Genomic DNA, 27927 nt, shown 5'->3' with positions numbered 1-27927 from the left:
ACAAATTCCAAACTTCGAAGTTACTATCCATATCATCCTTGGGAAAGAGGCGTAGCAGGTTTAAGAATTATTAAATAGGAAAGGGTAAAGAAAAAATAAAAAGGATTGTCAATAAATTGATAAACCAAAATAGTATTGACAACCCCTAGTTATGTATGATCTGCTCTCTAAGTTAAATTTTATCAAGTTTTTATACGTACTCGAGGGCAAAGTTAGGCCCATAACAACAAAATAGACTAGCTTAGAAAACAACTAAAGTACGTCTACTTGAACTGGAATGAATTTTTACTTTTATTTTATATATATATGTATATATATATATATGTAATTTGTATACCTTTTAACAATAGATATTTGAAACATTGCTCCTTGGAAAATTAAAATGAAAGGCCAAAGAATCATCAAACAAAGCTTATTCTGATTTTAATTTGCATTTTTACCGTCTTGATTTTGATTGATTTTGACTTGAAACTTTAGGGATTCTGACCTAATAATAATAATAATAATTATTATTATTATTATTAGACAAAATCAGCAACAAAAGAAGTGAGAGTGCTGAAAAGGGGAGGACACGCTTGAGAGAGAGAGAAGAGTTGAGTCTGTCATGCCACAAACGTCCAAAGTTGATTTTTATTTTTTTTTATTTTTTAAATGTTGAGCTGTAAAATGGTGAGGCCTCAAAAGTTTGTGTCAAATATTAAAAGATTAATCAAAGTTAAATTGTTCAAGTTTTATATAAAATAGTCGTAAATTTATGCGATGCGTGAGAAAATGTAATATAATTATTTTATAAGAATATATTGTAAAAATTGTAGGTTAAATAGTACGTGTTATGTAAAAGTAATTTCTATTTTTAAAAGTTTTATGTAATAGAACATATAATGTATTTGACATTCAATAACAATACATAGTGATTATATATATATATATATATATACAAAATGTAAATTAATAAGAAGATTTAAATTACATAAATTATAATATTGTTTTATATAAATAGAGAAGATGTTATTAAAAGGATTTAAAAAAATATAAAATAATCAGTTGACTAATTTGAACATATCTAAGAATTAACAAAAAATTATACACCCACATTCCATGAAACACAAACATGTTACATTAAGTTTAGAATTGTAGCTTTTTTTCCCCAAATATAATTATAATGCCTACATTATTGAATCTTAAATTTTAAGGTGATCTTTGTCTCAAAAAATATATATTAAGCTAATCTTTTAAATATTTATCATTTTTATTGCTTTTTTAGGGCTCATATTTCTAAGTTCAAATGCCTATTTTGTTTGTATTTTTTAGCCAAAAACTAAAGAGTTTGATAAGAATAAAATAAAATTTCATACTTTTCAACCCAAAATTAAGGGAAAAAAATTTGTGTTTTTGAGCCAAAAAGGAAAAAAATTGAAAAGACAATCTACAAAAAAAATCAATTTAAGTCCCAATTAGTCCAACATAGATCGAAACGAACCAAATTATCAAAATGAGGCAAATGAGACTGAATAGGCTAAATGAGAACAAAGTGGACTGAAATGAACCTAAGTAGACCAAAATGGATCAAAATATACTATGATGTTGCTCAAAAGGATTGGATAGACCAAATGAGATTGAATAAACCAAATGAGACCAAAGTAGACCAAATTGGATTGAAGTGAACTTAAATGGACTAAAATAAACCAAAATGCTATGATGATGTAGCTTAAAGGGAAAGTAACAACAATAAATACTCCGCTCTCCACTTTTATGGCCTGTTTGGAAGGAAGGGGGTAGGAGAAAAAGTGGAAGAGAATAGAGTTAATTAAAAATAAGTTAATTTTGTACTAAATCTACTTTACTCCCCTTTCCTCTCCCTCAATCCAAATGGACCATTACAGATTATATAGATTATAAATTAATTTTTTATTTGTAATTGGCTTTAAAGAATAAAAACTAGTGTCAATAGAGGTTGACCATTTTTTGGCTTAAGCACTCGCTCAATTTTAAAGAAATGAAATTTTTTTAGTTGTATTGTGTTCTATAGTGAAGTTTTCTTAATCGCGGTAGTTTTGAACCCACTTAAAACAAAAATGATATAATTTGATGGAAAAAAAAAATTGAGTATTGTTGTAAAAACAAAAATTATAAAATTTGGTAAGCCAATATTCGCATGAGAGAATTACATAGGGAATAAATTTAAGATCACTTTAAAAAAAAAAAAAAATTTATTTGTAATAACATATATTCCGAAGGCAGAGGGAATCAGAGAACTGGAAATCTGATGATCATCTAGAAGATGCCACTATTTTTGTTGGAAAAGAGAGATTCGAGAGAGAGAGAGAGAGATGGGAGTGAACAGAAGAAATAATTGGGGGAGTGTGTCCATGACCCAAAGTCGTTTTTATCAAGGGATTAAAATGAGCTCTTTTTAAGGCATTCTCGAAACTCATTATAAAGTAGAATTAACCCCCCATAAGTATATACACTGTAATAAGTATATACATGAGAGGTATATACTATGTACTGAACTCATTTGACATAATGCTTAAATCATGAAATGAAATGCAAAATCTCCTTAAGTATATAAACTGTAATCATTTGACATAATGCAGTAATTACTGCCAACAATTGGAGAATCTTGGAATTTAAGCACGCTCAGTTTGATAAGATGTTTCACTCGAAATTCCTGTAGCATCCCACTAATCCACAAAATATTACCAAAACAGAGGGTAGAATTAACTGTACTTAAAATACTGCACGCTTGCTATGCACCACGTAACCCTAAAACAAGTTATAATAAATGAATTCGAAACGGAAAAGAAATGGACTCAAACGAATTCCTTTAAGATAAGTTCCATGCATAAAATCCACTTTTCCCTCAGTATCACAATGTGAGGATATCAAGTACCAAACATAATTTCAACAATAGAACTGCACAAGCATATCTTGTCAACAAAAACGGGTAGTATGCCAAAAAGTAGAACTGCACTAGTACCCTATCATCCTCGATAAAAAAAAAATTTTAAAAAAAAATCCCCAAGCAATTCAGGTAATAATGCAGATCGCTCCTATTTTCAATTCATTAGTTTGTTTTTCCATCAAACGTAAATCACTGACATCCTAAAAACTGAATATAAAAAAAGAGCAATGAAAAAAACCCCCAAAGAGGGAGTGAATTTGTAAACTTGGTTGACGTCACTGCTCCAACTCCTCAAGTCTTCTATATAAACTAACCTATAAGGCACGAAAGAGAGAATTAAACAAATCAGAAGCCATAGCAGTTAGAATGCACCCTAGAGAAAAATAACATAAATAGTGTCATTTCTTACTTTGAGAAGCTCCTCTTTGACAGAACTTTAACTTTTTCAATCCATTACCGATGGGAGTTTCTGAAACAGGTATTAGTTTCCCTAGAACAGCAAGGGGCCAACTGAATGGGGAGAGAGAGAGAGAGAGAGTGAGAGAATATTCCATTAGTTAGGGGAAGAAAATGGAGATAAGCACTTTAGCCTATAATACTATAATAACACATGCCTATGGTTTTTACATGTTCATAACGGTTGGATGGAGTTTTCCAGGTTTACCAATGACCATCCAGAAAAAAGAGATTCACTTTGCAGAAAAAGTTCCAAACAAAGTTGAGATGCAAGATGCTCAAAAACATTTACAACGCCTTAAAACCACTTGATGTTATTACCAACTGACCTTATGATACCAATAATAACAGAGATCAGCCACTGAGACCAATTCAATTTTACTGTTGAGGTGAACTTCCCAAGAAACTCGATGATAAGAACCTAAACAACAGCAAGAAATGTGAATTCAAAACAAGATCCATAAAGCCAAAAGGCACATAAAAAATGCTGTACAAGTCTCACCTGAAGCACAACTGTTGCTCCCACTATCCCCATGAAAAGATAGTTTTTAGTAATTCCTTTGAACACGTTAAATTCATCTGGCTTTCGAGCATTAAATTCATTGAAAATCTGCAGTTGGAATAATTAATTGAAAACGCTTAATAGCTAACAAATATCACTCATGATATACCAATTTCCTAGCCAAATGAGATCAGCTTGGCCGGTTAACTTTACAGACACAAATGAATCACACATTGGAAAACTAGCAGACAAACAATAATGAATGGCAGTCGGGATATTTTTATCAGCCAATTAAAATTGATAAATAATTGGATCACGAATGGAGTTAACAGCACCAGTGTGCCATCCCCACCCTAAGAAGATTTCATAATCCTGACAAGTGTAAGTGTTCCCGTAACACACACAAGCACACCACTTTTTTCTTTTACATTTTTTAAAACAAAATTATAATCACACAGCCGCAGGACTGGGTAGTCTGTGGCTACAACTGCTGATTTTTAGCATGTGTAATGAGATAAACAGAGATACAGATATCAACAAAAAGTAAAGAAATTACATGGGCAAACTTATTCCTTAGAAACAGAAGATTTTTATATTATATATATATATATATATTTTAATTTTTAACTCACACACACACAGCTGATCACTCCCAGTGAAGAAGCATGAAAGAATTTGATAGGCATGATGATCAAGAGCTTCATTAAGACGGCTTTAAATGAGTTTTCTTGTCATGTGTGTAGAATTGGAATAAAGCCAGACTGAAATCATTTCATTTTAATTCTCCAAGAGGCTAAATCAAGTGGTCTGTGGAAGCCGTGCATGTCAAAGTAGCCTATATATATATATAGTAAACCTATTTAACAGATTTCTGAGAATGTAGCTATAGAACCTTCTGTGAAATAATGTTTAAAAGAGATAAATATGCCCCAAAGAATATCCAGGCAAATAGTCAAAGTCAAAGATAGAAGCTTAAATAACTTAAACTTCATTTCTTTAAATTGAAAGAGTCAAAAATTACCTGACAAAGTACAAAGGCATTGAATATCAAAGTATTCTTCACTTTGGTGGCATGGGCGATTGTGTCACCCTCTAACTTCAGTATACTTCTACCTTGGAAATTGAGGACAAGCAGAACGGTCACTTGATATAGAGCCTGCAATTTCCAAACCAACATTAAAAATGACCATTAACATGACAGACAACTGAAAGACAGTTTATGAACTGAAATTCCCTCAACAGTAACATAGTACTGGTCACAAAGAAACAAACAAAACACATGTACCTGTATCAGCAAGTTCCTCCACATGATATTTGTTATAAGAGGTTCTCTGAAAAACGGACAATAATTCATAAAAGCATCAAAGAAACAGATATACAATAATTTGATTCTTTTCAATGAAGAGCTCAAAATACAAGTCATGCCAGCCAATAAAAATTTAAAAAGATTTGAATAACCTTGGTAAAGATGACAAAAAAACAGAAAACAGAGTGCACAACATGGTTGGTCCCTCTAAAAAATTGGTCCGTAATGCCAATAAGAATACAACTTACCATTATAAAGTTCCTTTCAACAGGGGATAAACTATAAAGTAAATGACAAAACTTTAAAATCATTTTCCAATCCCATGGAAAGCATTGCATCACACTAAATTGAAATAAAACAATAGGCAACTTATTTTCAAGAAACCAGCATAAAATTACAGCTCCCATGATCCAAAAATTATTACCTTCGACCAACTGGAGGCCTGTCCATCAGGTGATCAGTTGGTGGTTCAGTAGCCAATGCTAGAGCTCCAAGAGTATCCATGATAAGATTAACCCAGAGAAGCTATACAACAAGCAACAAATGTTGATCCATCAGCATGGAGCACATACATCTATGCAGAGAGAGAGAGAGAAAGAGAGAGAGAGAGAACCTGCACAGCATTTAGTGGGACATCCCCAGAGGAAACCGCCGCCACAACATTTATAATCAGAGCTGCTACATTTACTGTAAGTTGAAACTGAATGAATTTTTGAATATTTGCATATACAGATCGGCCCCATCTGACAACCTACATTACAACAACAACGAAGCCTTAGTCCCAAAATTTTGGGGTCAAAAATAAAAATTATTAAACATTTTGCATTTTAAAATTAAAATATGACATTGTGGCCAGGATGATCCTAAAGACAAGCTCATGAATTAATGGGTCCCAAGTCTAATTCAATTGTCATTTAACAGAGAATAATAGAATCTTATAAGTTCATAACAGAACCCTCAAAGAGCAGAAAAGTCGAATCAAATGATCATGAACATAAACTAACATGACACATTAAAATCTGCAACGACCAAGGACAAATCTCTTTTGAGATAATATCCACATTTTTATATAATTCAACAAAACAAAATATTATATATTCATTCCAGTCCTTGCAACTATGGACCATTATTCCTAATCCTCTCTTGTTCTTTTACCTGTCCGGCCAAGCAACAGAAAACATAATGAAAGCAGTAGTCACATTTTACAACAAACGAAAGTTACAGAGAATTATCTTGAGGGCAGAAGAAAGCATTTTACAAGTTTTCAAGATCAAAGTTATGCATATAATTATGAGGGAAACAAAACAGAGAAGAAATAAGAAGGCACATATATGACAAAGCTAACCTTCACAACAGAAGCAAAATTGTCATCCAAGATAACGATATCCGAGCTCTCTTTAGCAACCTCTGTCCCAGAAATACCCATTGCAAGACCGATATCTGCCTAAACTCCAGAATAATATAATACCAATCAACACTAAGAAGATAGATTTTTTTAGACCATTTTATGTCAAATAAATTTCAAAATCTAAAGGCAAAAACAGGGCTATAACAATTAGCCAGTACAAATTGTACAATGAAAACCATTATTGCATGTGTGAACAGAGACCTGGATCCACAATTAGTTTGTTTCACTCGCAAAGCCAAAGGATCCATTATATTGCTCTTGGTAGAAAAGCACATTTAAACAGGGGATTCTCAAAAATGAGAATCACCTAAGTTGATTGTATCAAATGGTATTTGCCACAGCATCCAGACATCTATAATCAAATAGATTAAATTATATGGTACACCATTATTGTGCTGACTTTGTGAACAACACTTGTTCTTTTAAAAAAAAAATTATAGTTGGGGGTGAGGGATATGAAGCTGGATGTCTCCATTGGAAAAACCAAGAGGTGCCAGTTGAGCTATGAGGTGGCAAATTTGTAAACAATACTACTAGTAGTAGTAACAACAGTAAGACATGGCCAGACAAAGAAGACTCCATAAAACGACACGAAGAAGACAAGAAGAATCATAAGAAATAGGAGATGCTGTTAAACCTCATATAGAGCAGGAGCATCATTAGTGCCATGCCCAGTTACAGCAACATGTCCCCTCTTTCTCAATACTACCAGTAGTAGTAACAACAGTAAGACATGGACAGACATAAGACTCCATAAAACAACATGAAGATGACAAGAAGAATAGGAAGAAATAGGACATGCTGTTAAACCTCATGTAGAGCAGGAGCATCATTAGTGCCATCCCCAGTTACAGCAACAACATGTCCCTTCTTTCTCAATGCTTGCACAAGCAGAAGCTTGTCATTGGGAGAAGATCGGCCCATCACCTATACATTGGACAATACAGTTAATGTTTTCACCATGTTGGCCACAATAAATATTTTTTTTTTTTGGATAATTAAAAATATATAAATAAATAAACAATTTAATTAGTGGACATATACACAATAAATAAATAAATCAAAGATAATACAAATGTAGCAGATCATACAGATATCTGATCGACAATTTCTTCTCTGCGCAATTCTGGTAACTCACGAAATACTCTTCCTTCAATGAGAGTTGGCTCAGTAACATTGTCATCTGAACCTAGTATTCCACATTCAGAAGCTATTGCTTTAGCAGTTTGAATATTGTCACCAGTAACCATGCGCACCTATGCATAGGAAAAAAAGATGCTCCTTTTAATAATCTATATAAAATTTACAAAATTACTCTCCCCACACACACACTGCATACCATCATGATCATATTACTATCAATAAAATAATGAAACCAAAAAAGCACGAGAGAGAGAGAGAGAGAGAGAGAGGGGTGCTTTATCTCACACAAACTCTATGATAAGCTATTTTAGTGTAAATCACATGATTAATGACAGAAACAGGTCTTCAACATTACATGCAACTAAAAACTTTAGTACAGAAAAAAAATACCTTAATGCCAGCTTTTTGGCATAGCTGCACGGCATCTTTGACACCAGGTCGACAAGGATCCTGCATTGTATTGTCCACATAAGTTAAAGCCCTCGTATAGGAATTGACTTTCAAAAAGTTGATGCTATCAGTAACACACTTCAAGTAAAACCTTCTTGAAACATTTTAGATGATGCCCTTAAGAAACAAGCCCTTTTTAATAGAAAAAACTAAGAAACAAGATAGTTATTGGACTTTGTGAAATATCAACTGCTGCAACAAAATACTTATCAAAAAGAAAATGAATGCTACAAAAATAATGCAGACTAATTATACAAAATACTTGGTGAAATGAATGTATATAAGCATTTTTTTAGAGATATTTTAAGAACATTTTCCATGCTAGGAGTGCAAAGCACGGAAAGGAAAGAGGTATTACAGCAAAATGACATAGAATCTCAACAAATGCTTTCCTCATTTCATACAACACCTATTAAGTTAAAGGAAGGTTTTATAAGACTGCTATACGACCAGGTATGCTCTATGGTACTGAATGTGGTGCTACTAAGAAGCAACATATTCATAAAATGCGTGTAATTGAAATGAGATTTTTAATATGGATAAGTGGAATTACACAGAAAGATAGGATCCAAAATGAGAAAATCCGCTTAAAAATAGGCATAGCCCCCCTATTGATGAAAAGATTAGAGAATCTCACTTGAGATGGTTTGGTTATGTTCAAAGAAGAGCGACTAATGCAACAGTTAAAAAAAGTGAATTGATGCAAGTTGAGGGAAAGAAAAAAAAAGTAGAGGAGACCCAAAATTACATTAGTATAAGTAATTCAAGAGGACTTGTCTAGTAAAGGTGAGTATGAATTCAGCTAGAATAGAATGGAGGAATAAATACACGTGGCTGACCCTAGTTGACCCTAAAAATTTGGGATTAAGACTTGTTTTTTGTAGTTGTATATTGTACACACCAGTTAGGACCCGAACCAACAATTTTACCCTCAATCCAATTCTTAAAGGGGAAGGAGAGGTGCCAATTGAGTTAGAGCTTATCAACAAGAAGAATGTAAACCATAAATGGAAACATGGAAACATATACCTTTATGCCCAAAATAGCCAGCAATACAAGGTCATCCTCAGGTAAGGCCCACTGATCTAGTTGCTCTTCAGTAGATGGAACCTTTTCCACTTCATATAATCGATATGCCATGGCAACACAGCGCAAACTACCAGAAGCCATATCTCCAATAGCTTTCTTAAAAAACCTCGCCTGCAAACCGAGAAAAATTTCACCTAAGCAATAAAGTTACAACAGAAACTTGAAAAATACTTGTACTAATTGTGGTGTGACCATAAAATACCTATTAAGTCTACGGTATTGCATGTTGGACTATTAAGAACTAGCATGTTCATAAAATGAGCATAGTTAATGACAATGTTAAGGTAGAGATGTGATAATGCAAAAGAAAGGAGATGAAATAAAAAATTTTAAAAAATAAAGATAGATCCTATTGATCAAAAGATAAAATAAATTCACATGAGGTGGTTTGGTCATGTGCAAAAGGAGAGAGATTGATGCAACAATGTGGAGTGATTTATTTCCAGTCAAGAGAACGAAAATGTGTAGTAGATGATCTACAATAACATTAGTAGAAAAAAAAAAAAAGATATGACAATTAAGGAAGTGAGAGTATGATTTTGGATAATATAGAATGGTGGAGAGAACATGGGGCCGACCCGTATTAGTGTATGACAGATCCATAACAAAAATTTGGGCCAAGGCTTTGTTTTCATCATTGCTCTTGATATACACCTTAAGAGAAGCAAATCTGAAACTGCATCTCTTGAAATTTTTTAAACAAAATAACATTTCTTGCAAGATTTAAAAATGAGTTAGGTTCAAATCACACCACATTTATTCTTGTTAATATCAGATGAGTTTTTTGATTGATCCACTGTTGAATTACATTGATCCTATCAATAACTATTTCGTTTATAAAATGTTTTAAGTTCAAGTATTTTGTATTCTACATATAAGTTTATTAACAAATACTAACCAGTAACCAAGTAATAAAATGGTGGACTTTTCCAAAAAAAAAAAAAAAAAATCTAACAAAAAGTTGTTAGTGTTAAAACACTAAAGAAATAACACTAGGTAAAACTTGAACTTACCAATAAATAATTTTTATATCCGAATAATATCAAAACTGAAAAGGATAAAAAAGGAAAGGAAAGAGAATGACAACGAAAACAATCAATGATATTGTTGTTGAGTACTTCAGTTAAGGTATGCTTTTTGAAGGTTGAATGTTGTATCATTTAAATAGTTAATTATCTTTCTTTTTAAAGCAAGTTTTTGGAACTTTTTTATTTTTTATTTTTTAAAAGTACTTGGATTTTAAAGCTAAAAATTGAATTAGTATTGGGTATGTTATCTCTTTTTTATACGTAAGTATTAGATATATTATTAACCCTTGATGCTTGTTATTTATGTTTTAAACCTATTAGTAACAATAAATATACAATCACAAAAAAAAATATTAAAAAAAACCCTAAAAAAACATGTCAATCAATTCATTAATTAACATATTTCCACCATATCATATCCTAATTTTTAAAAAATTAACGTATCACCATATCTGTATCATATTGGACCTAGATAAAGTATTCATATCAATGCTTCATAAACTATGACACAAACTGTAAATCTTGGAAAGTAATTACGCATCCAACCTTATCTTCATCCATTGCAACTAACTGACCCGCTGCATCAATATACTGCGTGCATGATGCTAAAACTATTTCAGCAGCCCCTTTCCAGTGAATATGAATTTGAGAGTCGGGCTGTAAACAAAGAAAAGAAAATGATAGTCATTAGTAATAACATTTTGCCATATACGCAAAACACATAGTATCAGTAGATTAATCCTGAAATTACACACAATGATTATTGAATTCCACCAAAACTTGTTTTGGACCAAGATGCTGGTTTCATGGAGAACATCAGATCATAGATAAAGAATTTATATTTTTCCATAATAAATAAGTAAAGCTTTAAAGTCTTCTTTATTGACAGCACTTTGATATCCTAATTGCTCAATAGTATTCTTCTACGTATCAATATCAAAACATGCAATAGGCAAAAAGGAATCATGAATTTTTTTAATTGGAGGTGGATGGATCTATTAGTAGGTTGTATACACACAAGCATATCATGTAAAACATAGGGTAAACAAAATTTGTCAAGCAATGGTAGATTTCCATTCCTGCAGGGAGCACAGTGTGAAGCAATCACTACCTTAGGAAAAAAACAATGCAACAATCACTACTTTAAGAAGGGGGGGGGGGGGGGGGGTGGGGTGAGGGGGAACAATAATGTTAAGCAAAAGGTGACATGCGATGTCAAGGGAACTACCTAGTGAAACTGCACTAAAATTTATTTAAATTGAGAATACATTAAAAATAGTATTGCTGAGAATATTCTACTAAAAAAGAATACTCTATTTTGTCTTTTTAATGCCATTTGTCAGCTGGGAGGTTACGAGGTAGAGTATTAATTCTTTTGAAAATTTGGGGGTGCTGTGTTATTTCTTGAAAATCATTATAGCGAGTGTTGTTTCGCTATACCTTGGGGCTGTCATTGTAATTGACCATATAAATTAACTAGTTAAAATACAACATTGTTAAATAAAAATCAAATTAACTTAACTAAACATAAAAAATTTAAAATTCTTGCCACTGAATGAAATTCTTAATTCTCTAGGACTGTAGTGGTAAACTATCTTTCATTACTTTCTACACAATTCCTTTAACTTTTTTTATTAATGGGAATCTGACATCATTAATAACAAATAAATAAATGGTCATACAAAGTGCAGAACCTCTGATTCTGCAGGGCTGTGCGTGATTGTTGGTAGACAGCCTTACCCCCGAATTTTGGAATCTGATCTCAGTAACATCAATAACAAAATTTACCTCTTTCAAAAACTAAAAAAAATTAGCAGATTACCATATTTACCAGCTGTATCTGAGATTTTGTTTCTTCAGATATCAATAATACAAATGGTGTGGAAGAGAGAATAACATTGGTAATAACTATAGGTTTCAACTTTTTTACTGACACGCACAGTTCCATAACCAGCCATTAAAGTCCCAAGAAGCAAGCTCAAATTAATCTTCTATTTGTTCCTTTGGTTTGTTATGCCTAATTTCAATCTAAATAGGGGTAATTACTGTAAATCCCCTTGTGGTTAGGCCCATTTAAATAGTGCCTACCCATAGTTTAAACTATGTCACTTTACCCACTTGAGGTTGCCTCCGTTAGGACTCCTTAACCCACCTCAACTTCTCACCATTAGAAAAAGGGAAAAAAAAAAAAAAAAAAAAACATAAAGATAAAGATCTAAAAATTAGGGTTTGATAAAAATTGACACCCCCAATTCCAACCTCAAAACTCCAGAAACCCAAATAAAAAGTGTAGCAAGGAGAAAGAAGAGAATCATTCAAGGATCCAAGAAATCACTGTGTTATAAATTTCCAGCAGTTATCCCACCATGTCAAAATTTCAGATACAAATTCTAATGGTCTGTTCTACAATAGACCTTATCTGAATATCAATTTCCCACCTAATGTCTCTCCACTGAAGCCACCGAAAGATTCTTTCTAAGATAAAGAATAAAAATGACATTAACATCCTGCCTCGATAGTAAACATGAAATGAAGGTGATAAAAAATTAGAAATGACTAAACTTTGGGTCGGAAAATTCTAATGACCAACTGCTTTACCAGAAGACAATGAACTTCCACCAAACCACCACTCCCCCCCCCCCCCCCCCCCCCCCCCCCAACCCCCGCCCCAAACCCCAAGCCAGATAAGAATGTTGAAAAAAGATATGGTGAATCCATAGCCCCACCATTTTACTGAGAGGGGCATAGTTGGCACTGCAGAAAACAGGAGTTGACCCAATGCCATAGTGGGTAAGGCCACCCATGAGGTTCGAAAAGAAGGCGAGTAGGTCACGTTAAATTGGAAACTAACAAGGCTTTGAAAAGCAATACATGAATACAAGAAGTAGGTCATGTTAAATTGGAAACAAACAAGGCTTTGAAAAGCAATACATGAATACAACAAGCACCATTTCTGGTGTTTGAATCTGTACATATGAATCTGTGGGTATGAACCATGTGTTGGTGAAGGTGAATCTGTGTGTGTATGTTCATGTGGATTTGGCCTTGTTTATGATTGTGGGTGTATTGATTTTCTGGTCAGTGTACAAGTCATAATGTTAATATAAACACATCATATCCATTTCTGGGTTTTGATTTTAGTGTTCTAAGGTCAAAGTTTAAAAACTTTCACAATTTTTTCCAATACCACTTTTTGATCTAAATTTTTCTGGTTTTGTTATTTTATTTTATTATTTTTTTTTTTAACAATGAGAAGTTGAGTTACGGAGTCCTAACAGAAGCAACCTCAGGTAGGTAAAGTGATAAAGTTCAACCCATGGGTAGGCACTATTAAAATGGGCCTAACCCGAAGTGAGTTTACTGTAATTACCCCAACTAGATATCTTGATAGAAAACTTTCTCTATTTAGTTCATAGTATTTTTTTTTTTTTTTTTTGATAAGTAAGAAGATAATATTATTAAAAAGGGAAAAACAGGAGAATACAAAAGTGTTCACGGTAGTGAACAACCAAAAAAAAAAATACAAGCAGCCACACACAGCCACTAAGAAAGGCTAATAGATGAAAGGAATTCCATAAGGGTAAAACAATCAGAGAGACCCCAACACTAAGACCAATCAAAGAGGGTCCAATGGCATAAATCTAATAATTGAACCACAATTTTCCCCTTATCCTCGAAAGAACGCCGATTCCGTTCAGTCCAAATAGTCCACATTAAACAGCTTGGAACCAAATTCCAAATATCGGAGCTATGCTTCCCAAGCCAATGGTACCAACAAAATAATTTGTACCTAAATCTACAAAATAGTTCATAGTATTTTTTTTCCCACTTGCAGATTTAATTAGTACCTAAATCTACTTATCAAAAAAATATTTGCACCTAAATCTCTGTATTCCAATCAACAATCAACATAGGCAATCTGCCAAGAGTCTTGTAGCAAAATGGCAATGTTTGGTCTCCTTTATGTGGGAAACCGAGCTTCAAATCCCCCTTCCCCAACTTGTTGTAAAATTTTAATTATTTATTAAAAAAAAAAAAAAAAGATCCAACATATGCCATCAACAGACAGCAATACATGTGTTGCATAGTTTGTGTAGTCTTGGGCAAGATTCACAATATTAAGAACTGAAAATAGAAAATATATAAGCAAGTATCATTTATTCCAGTTGCTGCCATGATTGAATAATATTTAAAGAAGAATATGCCTTCACATTACCAATTGTAGTGCAATGCCTCCTCGTTTTTTATCGGAGTTGAACGGGAAGACATGAATGACTGAAGATTCAGATCTGACGGCCTCAAAATTCATCCCCAGCTGTGAAGAAAAAAAAACAGTCTAAGAGTACTACTAAAAAATCAATTTACCAGAGAAGTGGTAAAAGTTATATAATTAGAGAACGAACCTTCACTCCCCAATTAAGAATTGCCTTTTCTGTTGGTGAACCAGAAAGCTCTATATCTCCACCACCCTGCAGGAGAGCAGTGACACCATTATCATACTATGCATAGGTTTTCTGCTTATGTTTTCGCAGAATTATTTACTAAGGAAAAAGCACACCTCAGACCCATACACACTGCCATTAGTGTTTTGTGCAATGCCTTCAATGAGTAAAGAGCATAGCATGGAAGGCAACTCTGACTTGTTCTCAGGAGAATCAATCTTTTTCCCGCCAACGTAAGCCTCAACAACAGTCATCTATTAATAAAAGATAATATCACAATTAGTAAACATAAATTGAAGAAAAAGGACAATTGACTAAACCCCAACCATCCCCCTCCCACACCCTGCACAACCAAAAAAAAAAAAGAACCTCAAGGCAAGCTTTTTGTCCCAAAACACCCAGCTGCATTCACAATAGTCTCTTACTACCACAGCCACAAAACAATAACTTCCATGTCTCTTTCTTTTCATTTTCTTCTTTTTTTTTTCTCTTTTTTCTTTTTTTTGGGGGGGGGGGGGGGGGGGGGGGGTGGTTATTGTCTTGGAATTAAAAGATTTAACCAAATTTTAAGACTTTTATTAATATTATAAATCTACGTACTTGTTATGACTTGGCCATGTTCATTTGATATTTCAATCCTAAGTGACCACCAAGTCCAAAGCCTACCAACATAAGGAACTTCTCTTCTGAACAGCATAAGATTAAATCAAGCAAATGCTTAAAAATCTACCTGATTCAAAGTTAAGGTTCCAGTCTTATCACTGCATATAGTTGTGGCAGAGCCCATGGTTTCACAGGCAGAAAGCCTTCGTACCTGCAATATGACTTTTGTTATACAAATATATTTACTTTCACACAGCATGCGTATGCGCGTACTAAACAACTAATGTAAGCACAAGCGTCAAAAACTCCATCATTACATACCAAGGCCTTATCTGCCATCATTTTTCGCATAGAATAGGCAAGACTGTATCATAGTCAAAGAAAACAATTATCAGGTAATGACAAAATATAAGACAAATAGAGATATAAACATATTAGAATAACATATAATATTAGATATACATATCAATTAATCTGAGCTAATGAGAAACAAAAAATGAGTAGCCAAGACTGCATAATATTCAGGAAAAACAACCATAGGAAACAAGGGATGAGAGAAATTGATATATATATATATATATATATATACACACACACATAGATAGATAAATTAATACCGGTCAGACTAATAACAAGTTGGAGGTAGCACCATCACCTAGATGAGGGGAAAATATGCTGAGACATTCCCAACTTCATGTGCCAGAAAAGGGAAAACCAACCAAAAAAAAAAAAGGCGAAATGCTGGCAGTCCCTATCTCTTATATGGATTGATTGAAGGCATTTCAAGATTTAAGGGGAAAGACTACAAAGAAGAGAGAGGGGGGGGGGGGGGGGGGGTACATAACACAGTTTAACATGGGGAAAGGTTACAGATTTATCGATATTTATATGTACAATTATTTTTTAACTACAGTAATTACAGAAAAGATATTTGCCCAAAAATACAGAAAGAATTACAGAATTCAACATATAAAACATATATAAAGCTAGGGAAACTCACGTTAAGGTAACGGCTAAAGGGAGCCCTTCAGGCACTGCAACCACTACAATGGTGACCTACAATATTTCAACATAGGTAAATTTATCAACATGTTTTTTATAGTAATGAATTTCTCCACATATAAATATGCGCATAAATACACAAAACATCAACCAAAAAATATATACATACAGCAACGGTAACAATTTTAATGGCGCCATCTATGGCAGGACTAAGTTTCGTCTTGCCAGCTGTAAACAGAATGTTTCCATTTGCGTCTTTGGTATGGCCAGTAAAATATCTGCATACATTTTATTTGTCAACCACAGCACTTAATTATGAGAGAGAGAGAGAGAGAGAGAGAGAGAGATCATTCCCAATATTTTGAGTTACCTGACCAGAAGGACAATCAAGACACAAACAGCTACTGTAAGTCCAACCATACCAATTAAAGTCGCAACTCCATTTAGGCGTACCTATAACATGTAATTTGCAAGTTAACATAACATCCAAACAATGAAGTTACTCAAAAACATCAAGATAAAATAGCTGACCTGCAATGGAGTCTCCTCACCAGTGTCTTCTGAAATACTAGCCATGAGCATACCCCACTCAGTATTAATCCCAACACTAGTTACCTTTAAAAAAAATGTGCATGCAAGTTGGTGAAAATAAAAGAGTGAAGCAAATAAGATTTGCAGATAGTACAACTTGATATTTTCCGTAATACAGACTGTAATAAAGAACAGTGATGACATTTTCTTATGAGGCGCACACGTTAAATTAGAAAAAGAAGACAAAAAAAGGTGTTAAGACTCTCATCATTACAAACTGTCTCATTTGTATGCTGTTTGTCATGACTGATATGCTGTAGACTTTACTAATATAGAGATACTTCTGTAATAATAGATATAAGGTGTAGTAATAAGCTGATAAGCATATCAATTAGACATGTTCTTCACTATTAATGGCATGTGATTAATTAGATATACTATTAGTCAGTTAGGACGTAGTTAGAGCTGTTAGTTACAGTTGTAGGAGCTTGTAGCAGTTACTTAAGATCAGAAGGGACAGATTGTAACTCATCAATGACATAACACACAAGTTCTTCTCTTTCTTGTTCTCTATTCTCTCCAATTCCTTTCTCTAATTCTTAAAAGGCCTGGCTACCTCAAATCAGCCATTCCAAAGCACAATTCACACACTTAATCACCATCAACAGTTCAAGGGAGAAGATCCAGCCTGCTGGGTGTACAAGGAAAATCAGTTCTTTGCATATAATAAAACCCATATGCATCAGCAAGTGTCAATGGCTTCGTTTCACAAGGGGAAGCTCTGGTGTGGTTTCAAAATGCTGAAGACATGGTTGTTTGCTGGTTGGGACTTCTGCATATGATGACCCCATGACAGTTTCAACCAAATTAAAGCAGGCTTCCAATGTGCTCAGTTAAAGGGCTTTCAGAGCCTCATAAGCTCAGTTGCTTCTTGAGTGGACTCGAAGATGAGATCAGACTGTCTGTAAGAATGCTAGCTTATAAGACCTTAAACACAGCATTTGGATTGGCAAAGATTCAAGAAGAATATCTGAATAGCAGCCAGAAAAGCCTGAAATCAGTCCAAGATAATGGGAAGCCATCAATTCTTGAAGTTCCTAGATTCAGAAAAAAAAAAGAAAAGAAGAGAAAGTAGAGAAAAAATTAGGGGTTCCAGTGCAGAAGCTCACTAGTGCTCAAATGGAGGAACGAAGGAAGAAGGGTCTTTGTTATAACTGTGATGAAAAGTGGCATGTTGGCCACCGATGTAGGGGAGTGAAATTCTTTCTCTTAGAAGGCTCAATTGTGGAAACAGATCACAAGCCTGGAGTACAATTGGTAGAATTGACTGCCGATGATGAAATTATGGCGGATCAGGTTCAAGAAGTCCAAGCAAAGGATGCAGAGATCACTTTGTGTGCTCTAGTGGGAAATCCCTCTCCAAGCACCATGAGGGTTAAGAGCAGATTTCAAGATAAAGAAGTTGTGACATTGATTGACTCGGTAGTACACACAATTTGTGGATGCTGTTCTGGTTTAAACAAGTTAGCAGTGGACATTTCTCATATCCTGGAAGTGAAGGTAGCAAATGGAGAAGTTATTAAAACAAAAGGGGTTTGTTGTGGCCTATTTCTTTTGATGCAGGATCAGAAACTGTGTTAATTGGAATGTGGTATCCCTGGGGGTAGTGAAATGCAAGGTCAGAAATTTTGTGTTGATTTGAATGTGATGTCCCAGTGGGGTTGTTAAGTAATCTTGGGGGCTCAATGGCTGAGTACCTTGGGAGCTATAGGTTGGGATTTCAAGTTGCTACCATGAAGTTTTAGTACCTGGGAAAGCAAGTGGTACTTCAAGGGCATGCAGGTTACTGAATCTGTCCTTCAAAGAGACATGTTCTTTACTAAAAGACCAAAGAAATGGTTAATTTTGCAGATTGCTACAGCAAGTCCTGGTTGTATGGAGCAGGAATCACTACCTGCAATCTTGGCTGATCTCCCTGCAGATTATGCAGAGGTCTTTTCCACACCAGTGAGCCTTCCCCCAGTTAGAGGCCATGAACACCAAATCATTCTCAAGGAAGGTACTCCTCCAGTTTCTGCAAGACCCTACAGGTATCCTTATTTTCAAAAGTCTGAAATAGAAAAAATTGAGAAAGAATTACTTGAGGTGGGGTATATTAGACCAATCCAAAGCCCTTTCTTCTCACCTGTTTACTTGTTAGAAAGACTGATGGTAGTTGTAAGAAGTGCATTGATTATAGGGCTTTGAATAATGCTACTGTTGAAGATAAGTTCGCAATTACCGTTGTAGATGAACTCTTTAGATGAGTCGGCTGGGGCTGAAAATTTTTCTAAACTTGATCTCAGATCTGGTCACCACCAGATTCATATGAAGGAGGAAGATATTCCAAAAACTGCATTTAGAACTCATGGAGGTCACTATGAATTTCTAGTTATGCCTTTTGGCTTAACTAATGCTCCTTCTACTTATGAACACTGTTTAAACCCTGTTTAAGACGATTTCTTTGTTCTTTGATAATATTCTGGCCTTAGTAAGACTTTGGATTTCTAGTTAAGTTTTCTGGCTTAACTAATGCTCCTTCTACTTATGAATACAGTGTCTAAACCCTGTTTACGAAGATTTGTTTTAGTCTTCTTTGATGATATTCTGGTCTTTAGAAAGACTTTGGATGAGCGTATAGTTGACTTGAAAGCTGTCTTAGAGTTGTCACTGAACAATCATGGCATATCTTCTGTGGCCATGGTGTTAAAGCTGATCCCAAAAAGACAGCTGCAATGCAGCAATGGCCAGTGCCTAGCTCAATAAAACATTGAGGGGTTTCTTCGGCCTGACTGGCTATTACAGAAAATTTATTAGGCACTATGGGGAAATTGCTAAACCACTGACTGGTCTACTTAAAAAAGAATCATTTCTGTGGGATAATAGGCTTAAGTGGCTTTTGAGAAACTGAAACAGGAAGTGGCTAGTCCACCAGTGTTGGCCCTTTCAGATTTTTCCAATTCCTTGTTGAGTGTGATGCTTTGGGCTTTGGGATTGAAGCTGTTTCAATGCAAGACCATAGGTCAATTACTTTTCATATTCAAGCTCTTAAAGGGAAGAACCTGCATTTGTCCACCTATAAAAATAAATTGTTGGCCTTAGCTACTGCAGTGCAGAAATGGAGGCCTAACTTGTTTGGCAGGCCTTTCCTTGTGAAGACTGATCCAAAAATTTTGAAATTTCTGTTGGAGAAAAGAGTTGGTAATCTGGCCCAGTAGATATGGATCACTAAACTCATGGGCTATGGCTTTTCAGTGGAATACAAGAAGGGAAGTGACAAAAGGGTGGCTGATGCGCTCTCCTGAGTGGTGAAAGTAGACTCACAAACCAGCCAACCAGACTTTCAGCAAGATTGTACTCTATTTTTGCTCTCTGTCCAAAATCCAACTTGGCTTGATACTCAAAAGGACAATTACCAGCTGGATGTCAATTTACAGAAGTTGATACATTCCATTGAATCAGGTGACCCCCATCCAAATGGTTTTTCCTTGAATAATGGCCTGCTATTATACAAAAAAAGAATTTATCTTCCCCCAAATTCTTCTCTCAAGCCTTTGGTTCTCAAACACATCCATAATAGTCCTGTAGTATAAATCTCTTCATCTGCTAAAGAGTTTTATTAGCAAGGCATGAAAGCAGACATCATGTGATGAACTGTTGGCACCAGTCCTCCATTTTAAGGAATGTAGCATCTGTCAAAGGATCAAGTCTGACACTACTGCCCCTGCAGGTTTATTACAACCATTGTCAATTCCAACAAAACCATGGACTGATGTTAGCCATGATTTCATTGAAGGCTTACAGTAATTCTGGTGGTAGTGGACCACCTGACCAGATATGTGCACTTCATGCCTTTATCCTCACCCTTATACAGCCGCAAAGGTAGCCTCTGGGTATATGCAGCATGTCTTCAAGTTACATGGCTTGCTTGCAACCCTGGTCAGTGATAGGGATGCCACTTTTACTTCCCATTCCTGGTCTGAGCAGTTCAGATTACAGTGTGTGGATTTGGCTTTGTCAACAGCTTAACACCCTCAGTCTGATGGACAAACTGAGGTGGTGAATAGAAGTCTTGGGCAATACTTAAGAGCTTTTGTGGGTGATAGACCTCAAAGATGGGTTGAATGGTTACCACTGGCTGAATATTGGTTAATTAACAACTTTCACACATCTCTTAAGCTCACCCCTTTTGAGGCTTTATATGGGTTCCCTTCCCCCAAGCTGCAGAATTATATCCCTAGTCAGCTCGAATTGAAGCAGCAGATTACTCTTAAGCATAATTTACTGCTGGCTCAAGAGAGGATGAAATTTCAAGCCAACACAGGTCTGAAAGGCATTTTCAAGTGGGAGACTGGGTTTATTTAAAGTTGCAACCTTACAAACAGAAATCCTTGGCTGGTCAGGGTAAGTGGAAGCTTGCACCAAGGTTCTTTGGCCCATTTCAGATCCTACAGAAGATTGGGGAAGTGGTTTATAAGTTAAAACTACCACCTGATACTGGCATACACCCTGTATATTCCATGTTTCCTGTTTGAAAATTAAACTATGACAGCATGTCACACCAACCACAAATTTTCCCCTTGATTCAGAAGGTCAATTGGCACCTGAGCCTGTTGCTGTTCTCCAATAGGGTGAAGCAGTTAAGACCTAGGTCAATCACTGAGGTGTTGGTTCAATGGAAGGACACCTCTCCAGAGAATGCCACCCGGGAGTCTCCACAAGCTGCAACTTCAATTCCCTCACCTTGTGGGCAAGGTGCTTTAAAGGGGAAAGGAATGTTAAGAGACTCATCATTACAAACTGTCTCATTAGTATGCTGTTGTCATAACTAATATGCTGTAAACATTACGGATATAAAGATACTGCTGTAACACTAGATATAAGGGGTAGTAATAAGCTGGTGCTCATATCAATAAGACACATGCTTCAAAACTAATGGCATATGATTAGTTGGATATTCTGTTAAGTCAGTTAGGAAATAGTTAGAGCTGTTAGTTACAGTTGTAAGAGCTTGTAGCAGTTACTTAAAAGCAGAAACGACAGATTGTAATGCATCAATTAAATAACCCGCAAGTTCTTCTCTTTCTTGTTCTCTATTTTCTCTTATTCTTGTCTCTAATTCTTAGGAGGCCTGGCTACCTTGAATCAGCTATTCCAAAGCACAATTCACACACTTAATAACCATCAACAGTAAGAACCACAGAGCAGGTTCTTATCAAAAGGTCCTCAGTTTTCCAGAAAAGATAGTTAATCTGGGGAGAGAATCATTCCTACATATTAAACTACCATTTTATATATATATATATATATATATATATATATAAACACACAGTATGTGAGAATGACATATATATAGTTTATGAAGAAAAACACTACACACAATAAGTGAAGAAATGAAAAGAGCTAAAAACAATATCATTTTACCAGCATGGTGCCACTACCATCAGCAACTTTGCAGCCAGACATCAGAAATGGATCTTTGGAATCCTTGTGTACCTGGGGTTGGGGGGAGGGGGACATTAAAAATGAAAAATATGATTATTAATAAAAGTGCAAGAAAGGTAGAAATGCTCACAATCTTGCTCTCCCCAGTCATACTCGATTCATCAATTGCGAGAGAGTGACCAGAAATCAATACTCCATCGGCAGGAACCTATGAAGAGATTTAGAATGTCAAGTCAACAAAATATTTAAAGCACGACTGTAGTGTACAACAATAAGAGCAAGAATGAAACATGTACCTGATCACCGATGTTGAGAGGCAAAACATCACCAACTACTATGTCATATATAGAGATTTCAACTCTTCTGCCACCTCGAATAACCTATGCATGTGTCTTCAGGTGCAAATCCAAAAAGAAAAGAACGAGAGAGAGGGGGGGGGGGGGGGGGGTGGGGGAGGGGGCACCACAAAAAGTCATAGAAACAAACCTCCATATGGATATTTCGCTTCTCTTCATTTAAACTTTGGAACTGAAGAGATTGTTTGTAATCACTTATAGCTGTAGAGGAAAGTATTAGAAAAAAATGGCAAAATAATAATAATAATAATAATAATAAGTGCAACTGTCATTCCATAGAGGCAATCAACATGACAATTTGTAAGCCCCTCCAAGATGCATTGGATATAGAAATTGCATATGATAAACAGATCAAGAATTAAAGATCCATAGAGAATTAACAGAAAGCATAACTTCAGATAGAATAGAAGAAAAGTACATATGTGGCCAATCCTAAGTAATCTATTGACGATCCATAGCTGAACCCAAAAAATTTGGAACTAAGGCTTTGCTATTGTAGTTGTTGTAGAGAATTGTAGACACAAAACATCACATAGCAAAACAGATTAAAACTAAAAAAGTGAACAATAATAGATAACAAGAATTCAGAATAAAACTTGAGCTTCAGCAATAATAAAAGGAACAGTTGTACAGTTGTGGGAATTTATAGCTTGAAAGAAAAAAAAAATCCCTTAATTGTTAGGAAGACGAGCAGGTAAATTAACAAATGCACATGTTAACAAGTATAATATAATGTTCAATGATATGAAGGAATTACATTTTCACTTGATTGGTTGGTTTTCAAACATTAAACATTTACGAGTTTTTTTTGGCCCGTTTATATCTAGAAATAAAATAAAAAGGAAACAAAAAAAAAAGCTCAATGAATGGTGTAGTAGTCCTTTTTAGCAACTGTAATTTTATCCTCCATGAACACAGTGATAATTACAGTGCTTCCAATTCATCTTGTTTTAAAAACATTTAAATGTTTCCCAACATCTTGTCAAAAAGAAGCAAGAATATTTAAAAATCATAAGAAAAACTAAAATAAATAAAACCAACTAGAGCTGAATAAAATGAACATTTAATAGAGGTATTAATCCAACATATTAAACTTATCCTCTAATGTAATAGAAAATAAATATTTTTAATGAAGCATTCCATTCAATACCTGTAACAACAATCACAAGAATAACAGCAAAGGCTATGCTGCCTCCATCATACCATCCTTCCTTAATCCCCTTCAGAAAAAAAAAAAATAATAATAATAAGGCACAGTTTCTTGAGATAAATAAAGATAAATGACGCAGTTACTAAATAAGTGGAAACTAGTATACTACTTATCAGAAAATAAAAGAGGAAACTAGCATACTAAAACAAGGCAAAAAGGAAAGTAAATCAAACTGAGAGAGAGAGAAAGTGTACCTCTCTAACAAATAATGATCAAAAGCATAACAGAAATAACAGTCTAGATGCTCTTAAAGCGAAGCTTGACCTATTTGTAAAGTCTTATTACAAAATGCAAAGCGGCACAAATCATGTGTGCACCAGGAAGTTAGAAGCCCCCAAACCCACACAAAAAATGGAAATCACACCAACCAGCTTAAAGTATAAGGAAATGACAGTCATTCCCAAAGTTTCGCAAAAATGACAATCACCTCTCTAAGATTTGTGATAAATATAAAAAATATAATGGAATCCCTATTTTGTCATTGAGTTTATCCTAATTTTGCGGACTAACCTGCCCTTGACTAAGGGATAATGTTCCTATTTGTTCTTGGCTTATCAATGAAGTCTTTATTTTGCCCTAATCTAATCACCCAATTTACCAAGAATTATGAATGCTTAAATTGGGTAACTCAAAGGTAAAATAAGAATTTCATTGTATTTTTTTTCTGTTTTTATTTTTTATTTTTATAAGTAATATAACTTCATTAAAATAAATAAATTGAGGGAACCAAAGCACATGCAACACTGATTTACCAAAGGAATACCTTTTTATTTATAAGGTTATCCCCTGCAGGATCTTATCAAAGGCTGCTTTCCAAACAACAAAAGCTTCTCTTTGGTGTCTTAGCATGCCATATACCCTTCTATGGAAATCTTACGTCATTTAATCCATGAACAACTTCATAATATGATTTCACATCAAACTTTTCATTGCCACTCAAAAGATCATGAACACCACCACATGGAATATTGGAATATAGGATGTCAAGGAAAGACTGAACTGACTAAAACATTCCATCCAACAGCTTGTTCCAAACATGAAGAAACTAATAAATCTTTGTCAACTGTGATGGAGGACAACTAAGGATACAACTCTTTCAGTATGATCACCACACCAAGTATCATACCAGAATCTTACCCTATATCCATCTCCAACCACATGAACAAATAGGTCGCAAATCCATCCCATCATACTCGTACTCTTCCAAAATCCCCAACAGTGAGTAGTTCTAATCTTATCCATGGTCCAATGGCACCATGCATCCCCATATTTCCCTTCTATAGAAATTATTTTCCTCCTCTTTAACACCACAATCATTTCCCCAGGAAAACTTGATTAAAATTCCTCACCCCAACCATAATTGCCCTCCTAGCGTGATCGTTTTTCCTTCAAGTGTCCTATCATTAAGATTTCAAGTGTGTGGTCACTCTTGGAGAATTCCATTATGCATTTGAAATTAAATTTTATTTTGCACATTTCCTTCGTTAGGATTTATTTGGGATTTTTGTCTATGTTTAATCTTGTGGGGTTTAGACCATTTAGTTATTTTGGAGATAGATGGATTACCGCATGATTTGATTTCATGACTAAATAAATTTGATTGGGAGATCTTATATTGTGGTTTAAAATATAGAAACTTTTGGAATTTAAAATTTCATAGCATTACAATTAGTGTGGGTTGATACAAGGGGAGAGGGGCAATCACATAGTTAGTGGACTGCAGGTCTCACTTATGTAGTTGAAAACGTTGGATTTGATATTATTGTTCTAGTGGTCGAGTAATATTGGAACTAGTGATATGAATTTCCTTGTAGATTTTATTCTCTGTTAGAATGCAATTCTTTAGGAGCACTTTGTGTACACACCCTGTGTAAATGATGTCTCTCCTCCATATCAATAAAAATATATTATCTATAATAATAAATAAAATCTCCAAATTAAAAATAACAATTTACAGATTGCAGAAGAACAAGGGGACCATGGGCAACATTCACCACACATTTTAATGTGAGCTATGACATGTATTTGCGTAGCATAGATATGTCTCAACAGCTAACTCTTAGGTTTTATCAACACACTTAGTTTCTTAATAAAGAATAGAAGGATGTGGCTCACATAATTCTAAAATGCAACAAGAAGACAAAGATAATTGTCTTGCAGTGGAACAATACACCAAAACTCTATTAGAAGAATACCAGGGCAGCCTGCATCCACAAGTTGTGAATGCTGACACCAATATGACCATCATCTAAGTGAACAAGCATCTAAAAATGTAAACAAATCAGTACAAGAAGGACAAAACCAAACAGCCAGCCATTCATGCAGTGTGCGAAGCAAAATAGACTTCAAATCCAAGAGAAGAGTTCAAGCCCCATCGAACAAACGCTCAGGAAATTGATCAGTCTGAGACTGATCAATTTTTATCCATTATAGCTAGGGAGAGTTATCTAATTAATTATGAAATTGAAAACTCACCTCAGACTTTATACCAAGTGCCAAAGAGGCCACAGCAGCTACTATCAATATGATTAATGTGAGGTCTTGCCAAGCTTCCCAAAGAAACATCTAAGAGACAGCAAAATAAATAAGTACAATCATCTTGTATTCTCTTCTTCAACAAAGGTAAAGTAAATAGCACTAAAAAAAATGAGTGTTAAAAGATCAAATTGATGATGAATTTACCCAAAAACTCCTCCCTTTTTTCTTAGGATATGTATTTGATCCAAATGAATTCTTCCTCTTCAGCAAATCATCATCATCACCTTTAATACCCTTCTCTAAATTTGTTTTCAACAATTCTGATAGTCCTTTGACCTGATGTGGTAGGGAAGCAAATAATATATATAACTAAACTTAACTAAGTACTAACAATACAAAAATCAGATAAAATAAAATAAAATAAAATGATAATTCAGTTGCAAACTTGCCCCTCCACACTCCTGCAGCGCTGAAACATCATGATCCCGTGACATTACAGCAAGCTGGTCTTGTCCAATTGCAAAATGACCACCGGAAGGTGGAGGTGGAGATGCTTCTGATGTTCCTAACACTTGAAGACAACAAATAAATAATCTTGTGTACAAGTAGGATACAACAAGAATGCAACTAAAATATCAGCCAAGAGCCTTGTAGCTCAATTGTCATCTCTTGTTGTTTCCTACAGAGACATCTAGGGTTCAAATCTCCCCAACCCCAATTATCGAATTATAAAAAATAATAATAATAATGCAACTACAAATCCACATGGAACTGAAAGTAACTGTAGAAAACAGGTAATTTAGATAAAGATAATATAGCACCATGGCATAAGGAGATGCATCAAAAGTTCAAAAATTAAGTCCAACATAAATGATAGTTAAATATAAACTTGAATCCTGCCACATCTTAAGATCTGGCTACAAATAAATGATCTCACACCAGCATAGGCAACAAGAAGGTAGGGCTAAATTGCCCTTCAAGAAGACTAATAAAATTGAAGCAGTTATATAAAATATTCATAAAATATGGGTAACCCGGTTGATATTATGTCTGGTACAAGAAGAAACCAAAAAACAAGGTTGTTGTCCTGAAGAAAGAAACGGTCTCCAACAATAAACCTATAGAAGGCCCTCAACGACACAGACTGGTGGGAAAAAACAAAACAAAACAAACAAATTGGCATGAATTTTTTTTTAAAAAAAAAATTATAAGGTTTGGCCCAAATGAGAGGGGAAAGGAATTTGAACTAGTAACCACAGCTTCATAGGTTAAGGTCTTCATAATTCTATTTGTGCTACCCTCACTATTTATTTCCCTTGGAAGACCATTTGGTGTGTTAAGGCCCCAAACAGGGTGTCTTTCTTTCAGTGGACAGCACTGTGGGATCAAATTCTCACAACTGATAATCTTGTTAAGAGGAATTTTTCCCTAGTCAATCGTTGTTGTATGTGTTGTTATTGTGGGGAATAGGTGGATCATCTCTTGCTTCATTGTGAGGTTGCTCGTCCATTGTGGAGTGTAGTGTTTTAGATGT

At 34.7% G+C, this 27927-nt stretch overlaps 1 protein-coding gene across 16 annotated transcripts in view; it reads right to left on the bottom strand.

The window, feature by feature from the left end:
- Positions 1-2822: 2822 nt before the first annotated feature.
- The window catches only part of LOC126714336 (calcium-transporting ATPase 8, plasma membrane-type-like), a 73946-nt gene continuing 48841 nt past the window's right edge, over positions 2823-27927 (bottom strand). For 14 of the 16 annotated variants that reach the window (XM_050414439.1, XM_050414447.1, XM_050414433.1 and 11 more), the window contains 31 exons: positions 26843-26964; positions 26598-26729; positions 26391-26480; positions 23856-23925; positions 22836-22906; positions 22646-22729; positions 22480-22557; positions 22329-22400; positions 16866-16949; positions 16705-16787; positions 16504-16612; positions 16333-16388; positions 15654-15696; positions 15460-15543; positions 14846-14983; positions 14691-14756; positions 14504-14602; positions 10834-10944; positions 9200-9370; positions 8111-8170; positions 7669-7833; positions 7388-7504; positions 6515-6613; positions 5783-5920; positions 5594-5694; positions 5149-5194; positions 4885-5019; positions 3864-3971; positions 3691-3782; positions 3315-3415; positions 2823-3219 (listed from right to left, as the gene is read on the bottom strand). In XM_050414439.1, the coding sequence (XP_050270396.1) occupies positions 3215-3219; positions 3315-3415; positions 3691-3782; positions 3864-3971; positions 4885-5019; positions 5149-5194; positions 5594-5694; positions 5783-5920; positions 6515-6613; positions 7388-7504; positions 7669-7833; positions 8111-8170; positions 9200-9370; positions 10834-10944; positions 14504-14602; positions 14691-14756; positions 14846-14983; positions 15460-15543; positions 15654-15696; positions 16333-16388; positions 16504-16612; positions 16705-16787; positions 16866-16949; positions 22329-22400; positions 22480-22557; positions 22646-22729; positions 22836-22906; positions 23856-23925; positions 26391-26480; positions 26598-26729; positions 26843-26964 (2930 nt within the window). In that variant the 3' untranslated portion in view covers positions 2823-3214. The remainder of the gene's footprint in view (positions 3220-3314; positions 3416-3690; positions 3783-3863; positions 3972-4884; positions 5020-5148; positions 5195-5593; positions 5695-5782; positions 5921-6514; positions 6614-7387; positions 7505-7668; positions 7834-8110; positions 8171-9199; positions 9371-10833; positions 10945-14503; positions 14603-14690; positions 14757-14845; positions 14984-15459; positions 15544-15653; positions 15697-16332; positions 16389-16503; positions 16613-16704; positions 16788-16865; positions 16950-22328; positions 22401-22479; positions 22558-22645; positions 22730-22835; positions 22907-23855; positions 23926-26390; positions 26481-26597; positions 26730-26842; positions 26965-27927) is intronic. The other 2 variants (XM_050414435.1, XM_050414449.1) reach the window with 2 other exon arrangements.

This window comes from Quercus robur, chromosome 2, assembly GCF_932294415.1.
Source record: "Quercus robur chromosome 2, dhQueRobu3.1, whole genome shotgun sequence".
Classification (NCBI taxonomy): Eukaryota; Viridiplantae; Streptophyta; class Magnoliopsida; order Fagales; family Fagaceae; genus Quercus; species Quercus robur.
The sequence above is the reverse complement of the archived record's forward strand: the minus strand, read 5'-3'. Positions and strand labels throughout refer to the sequence as shown.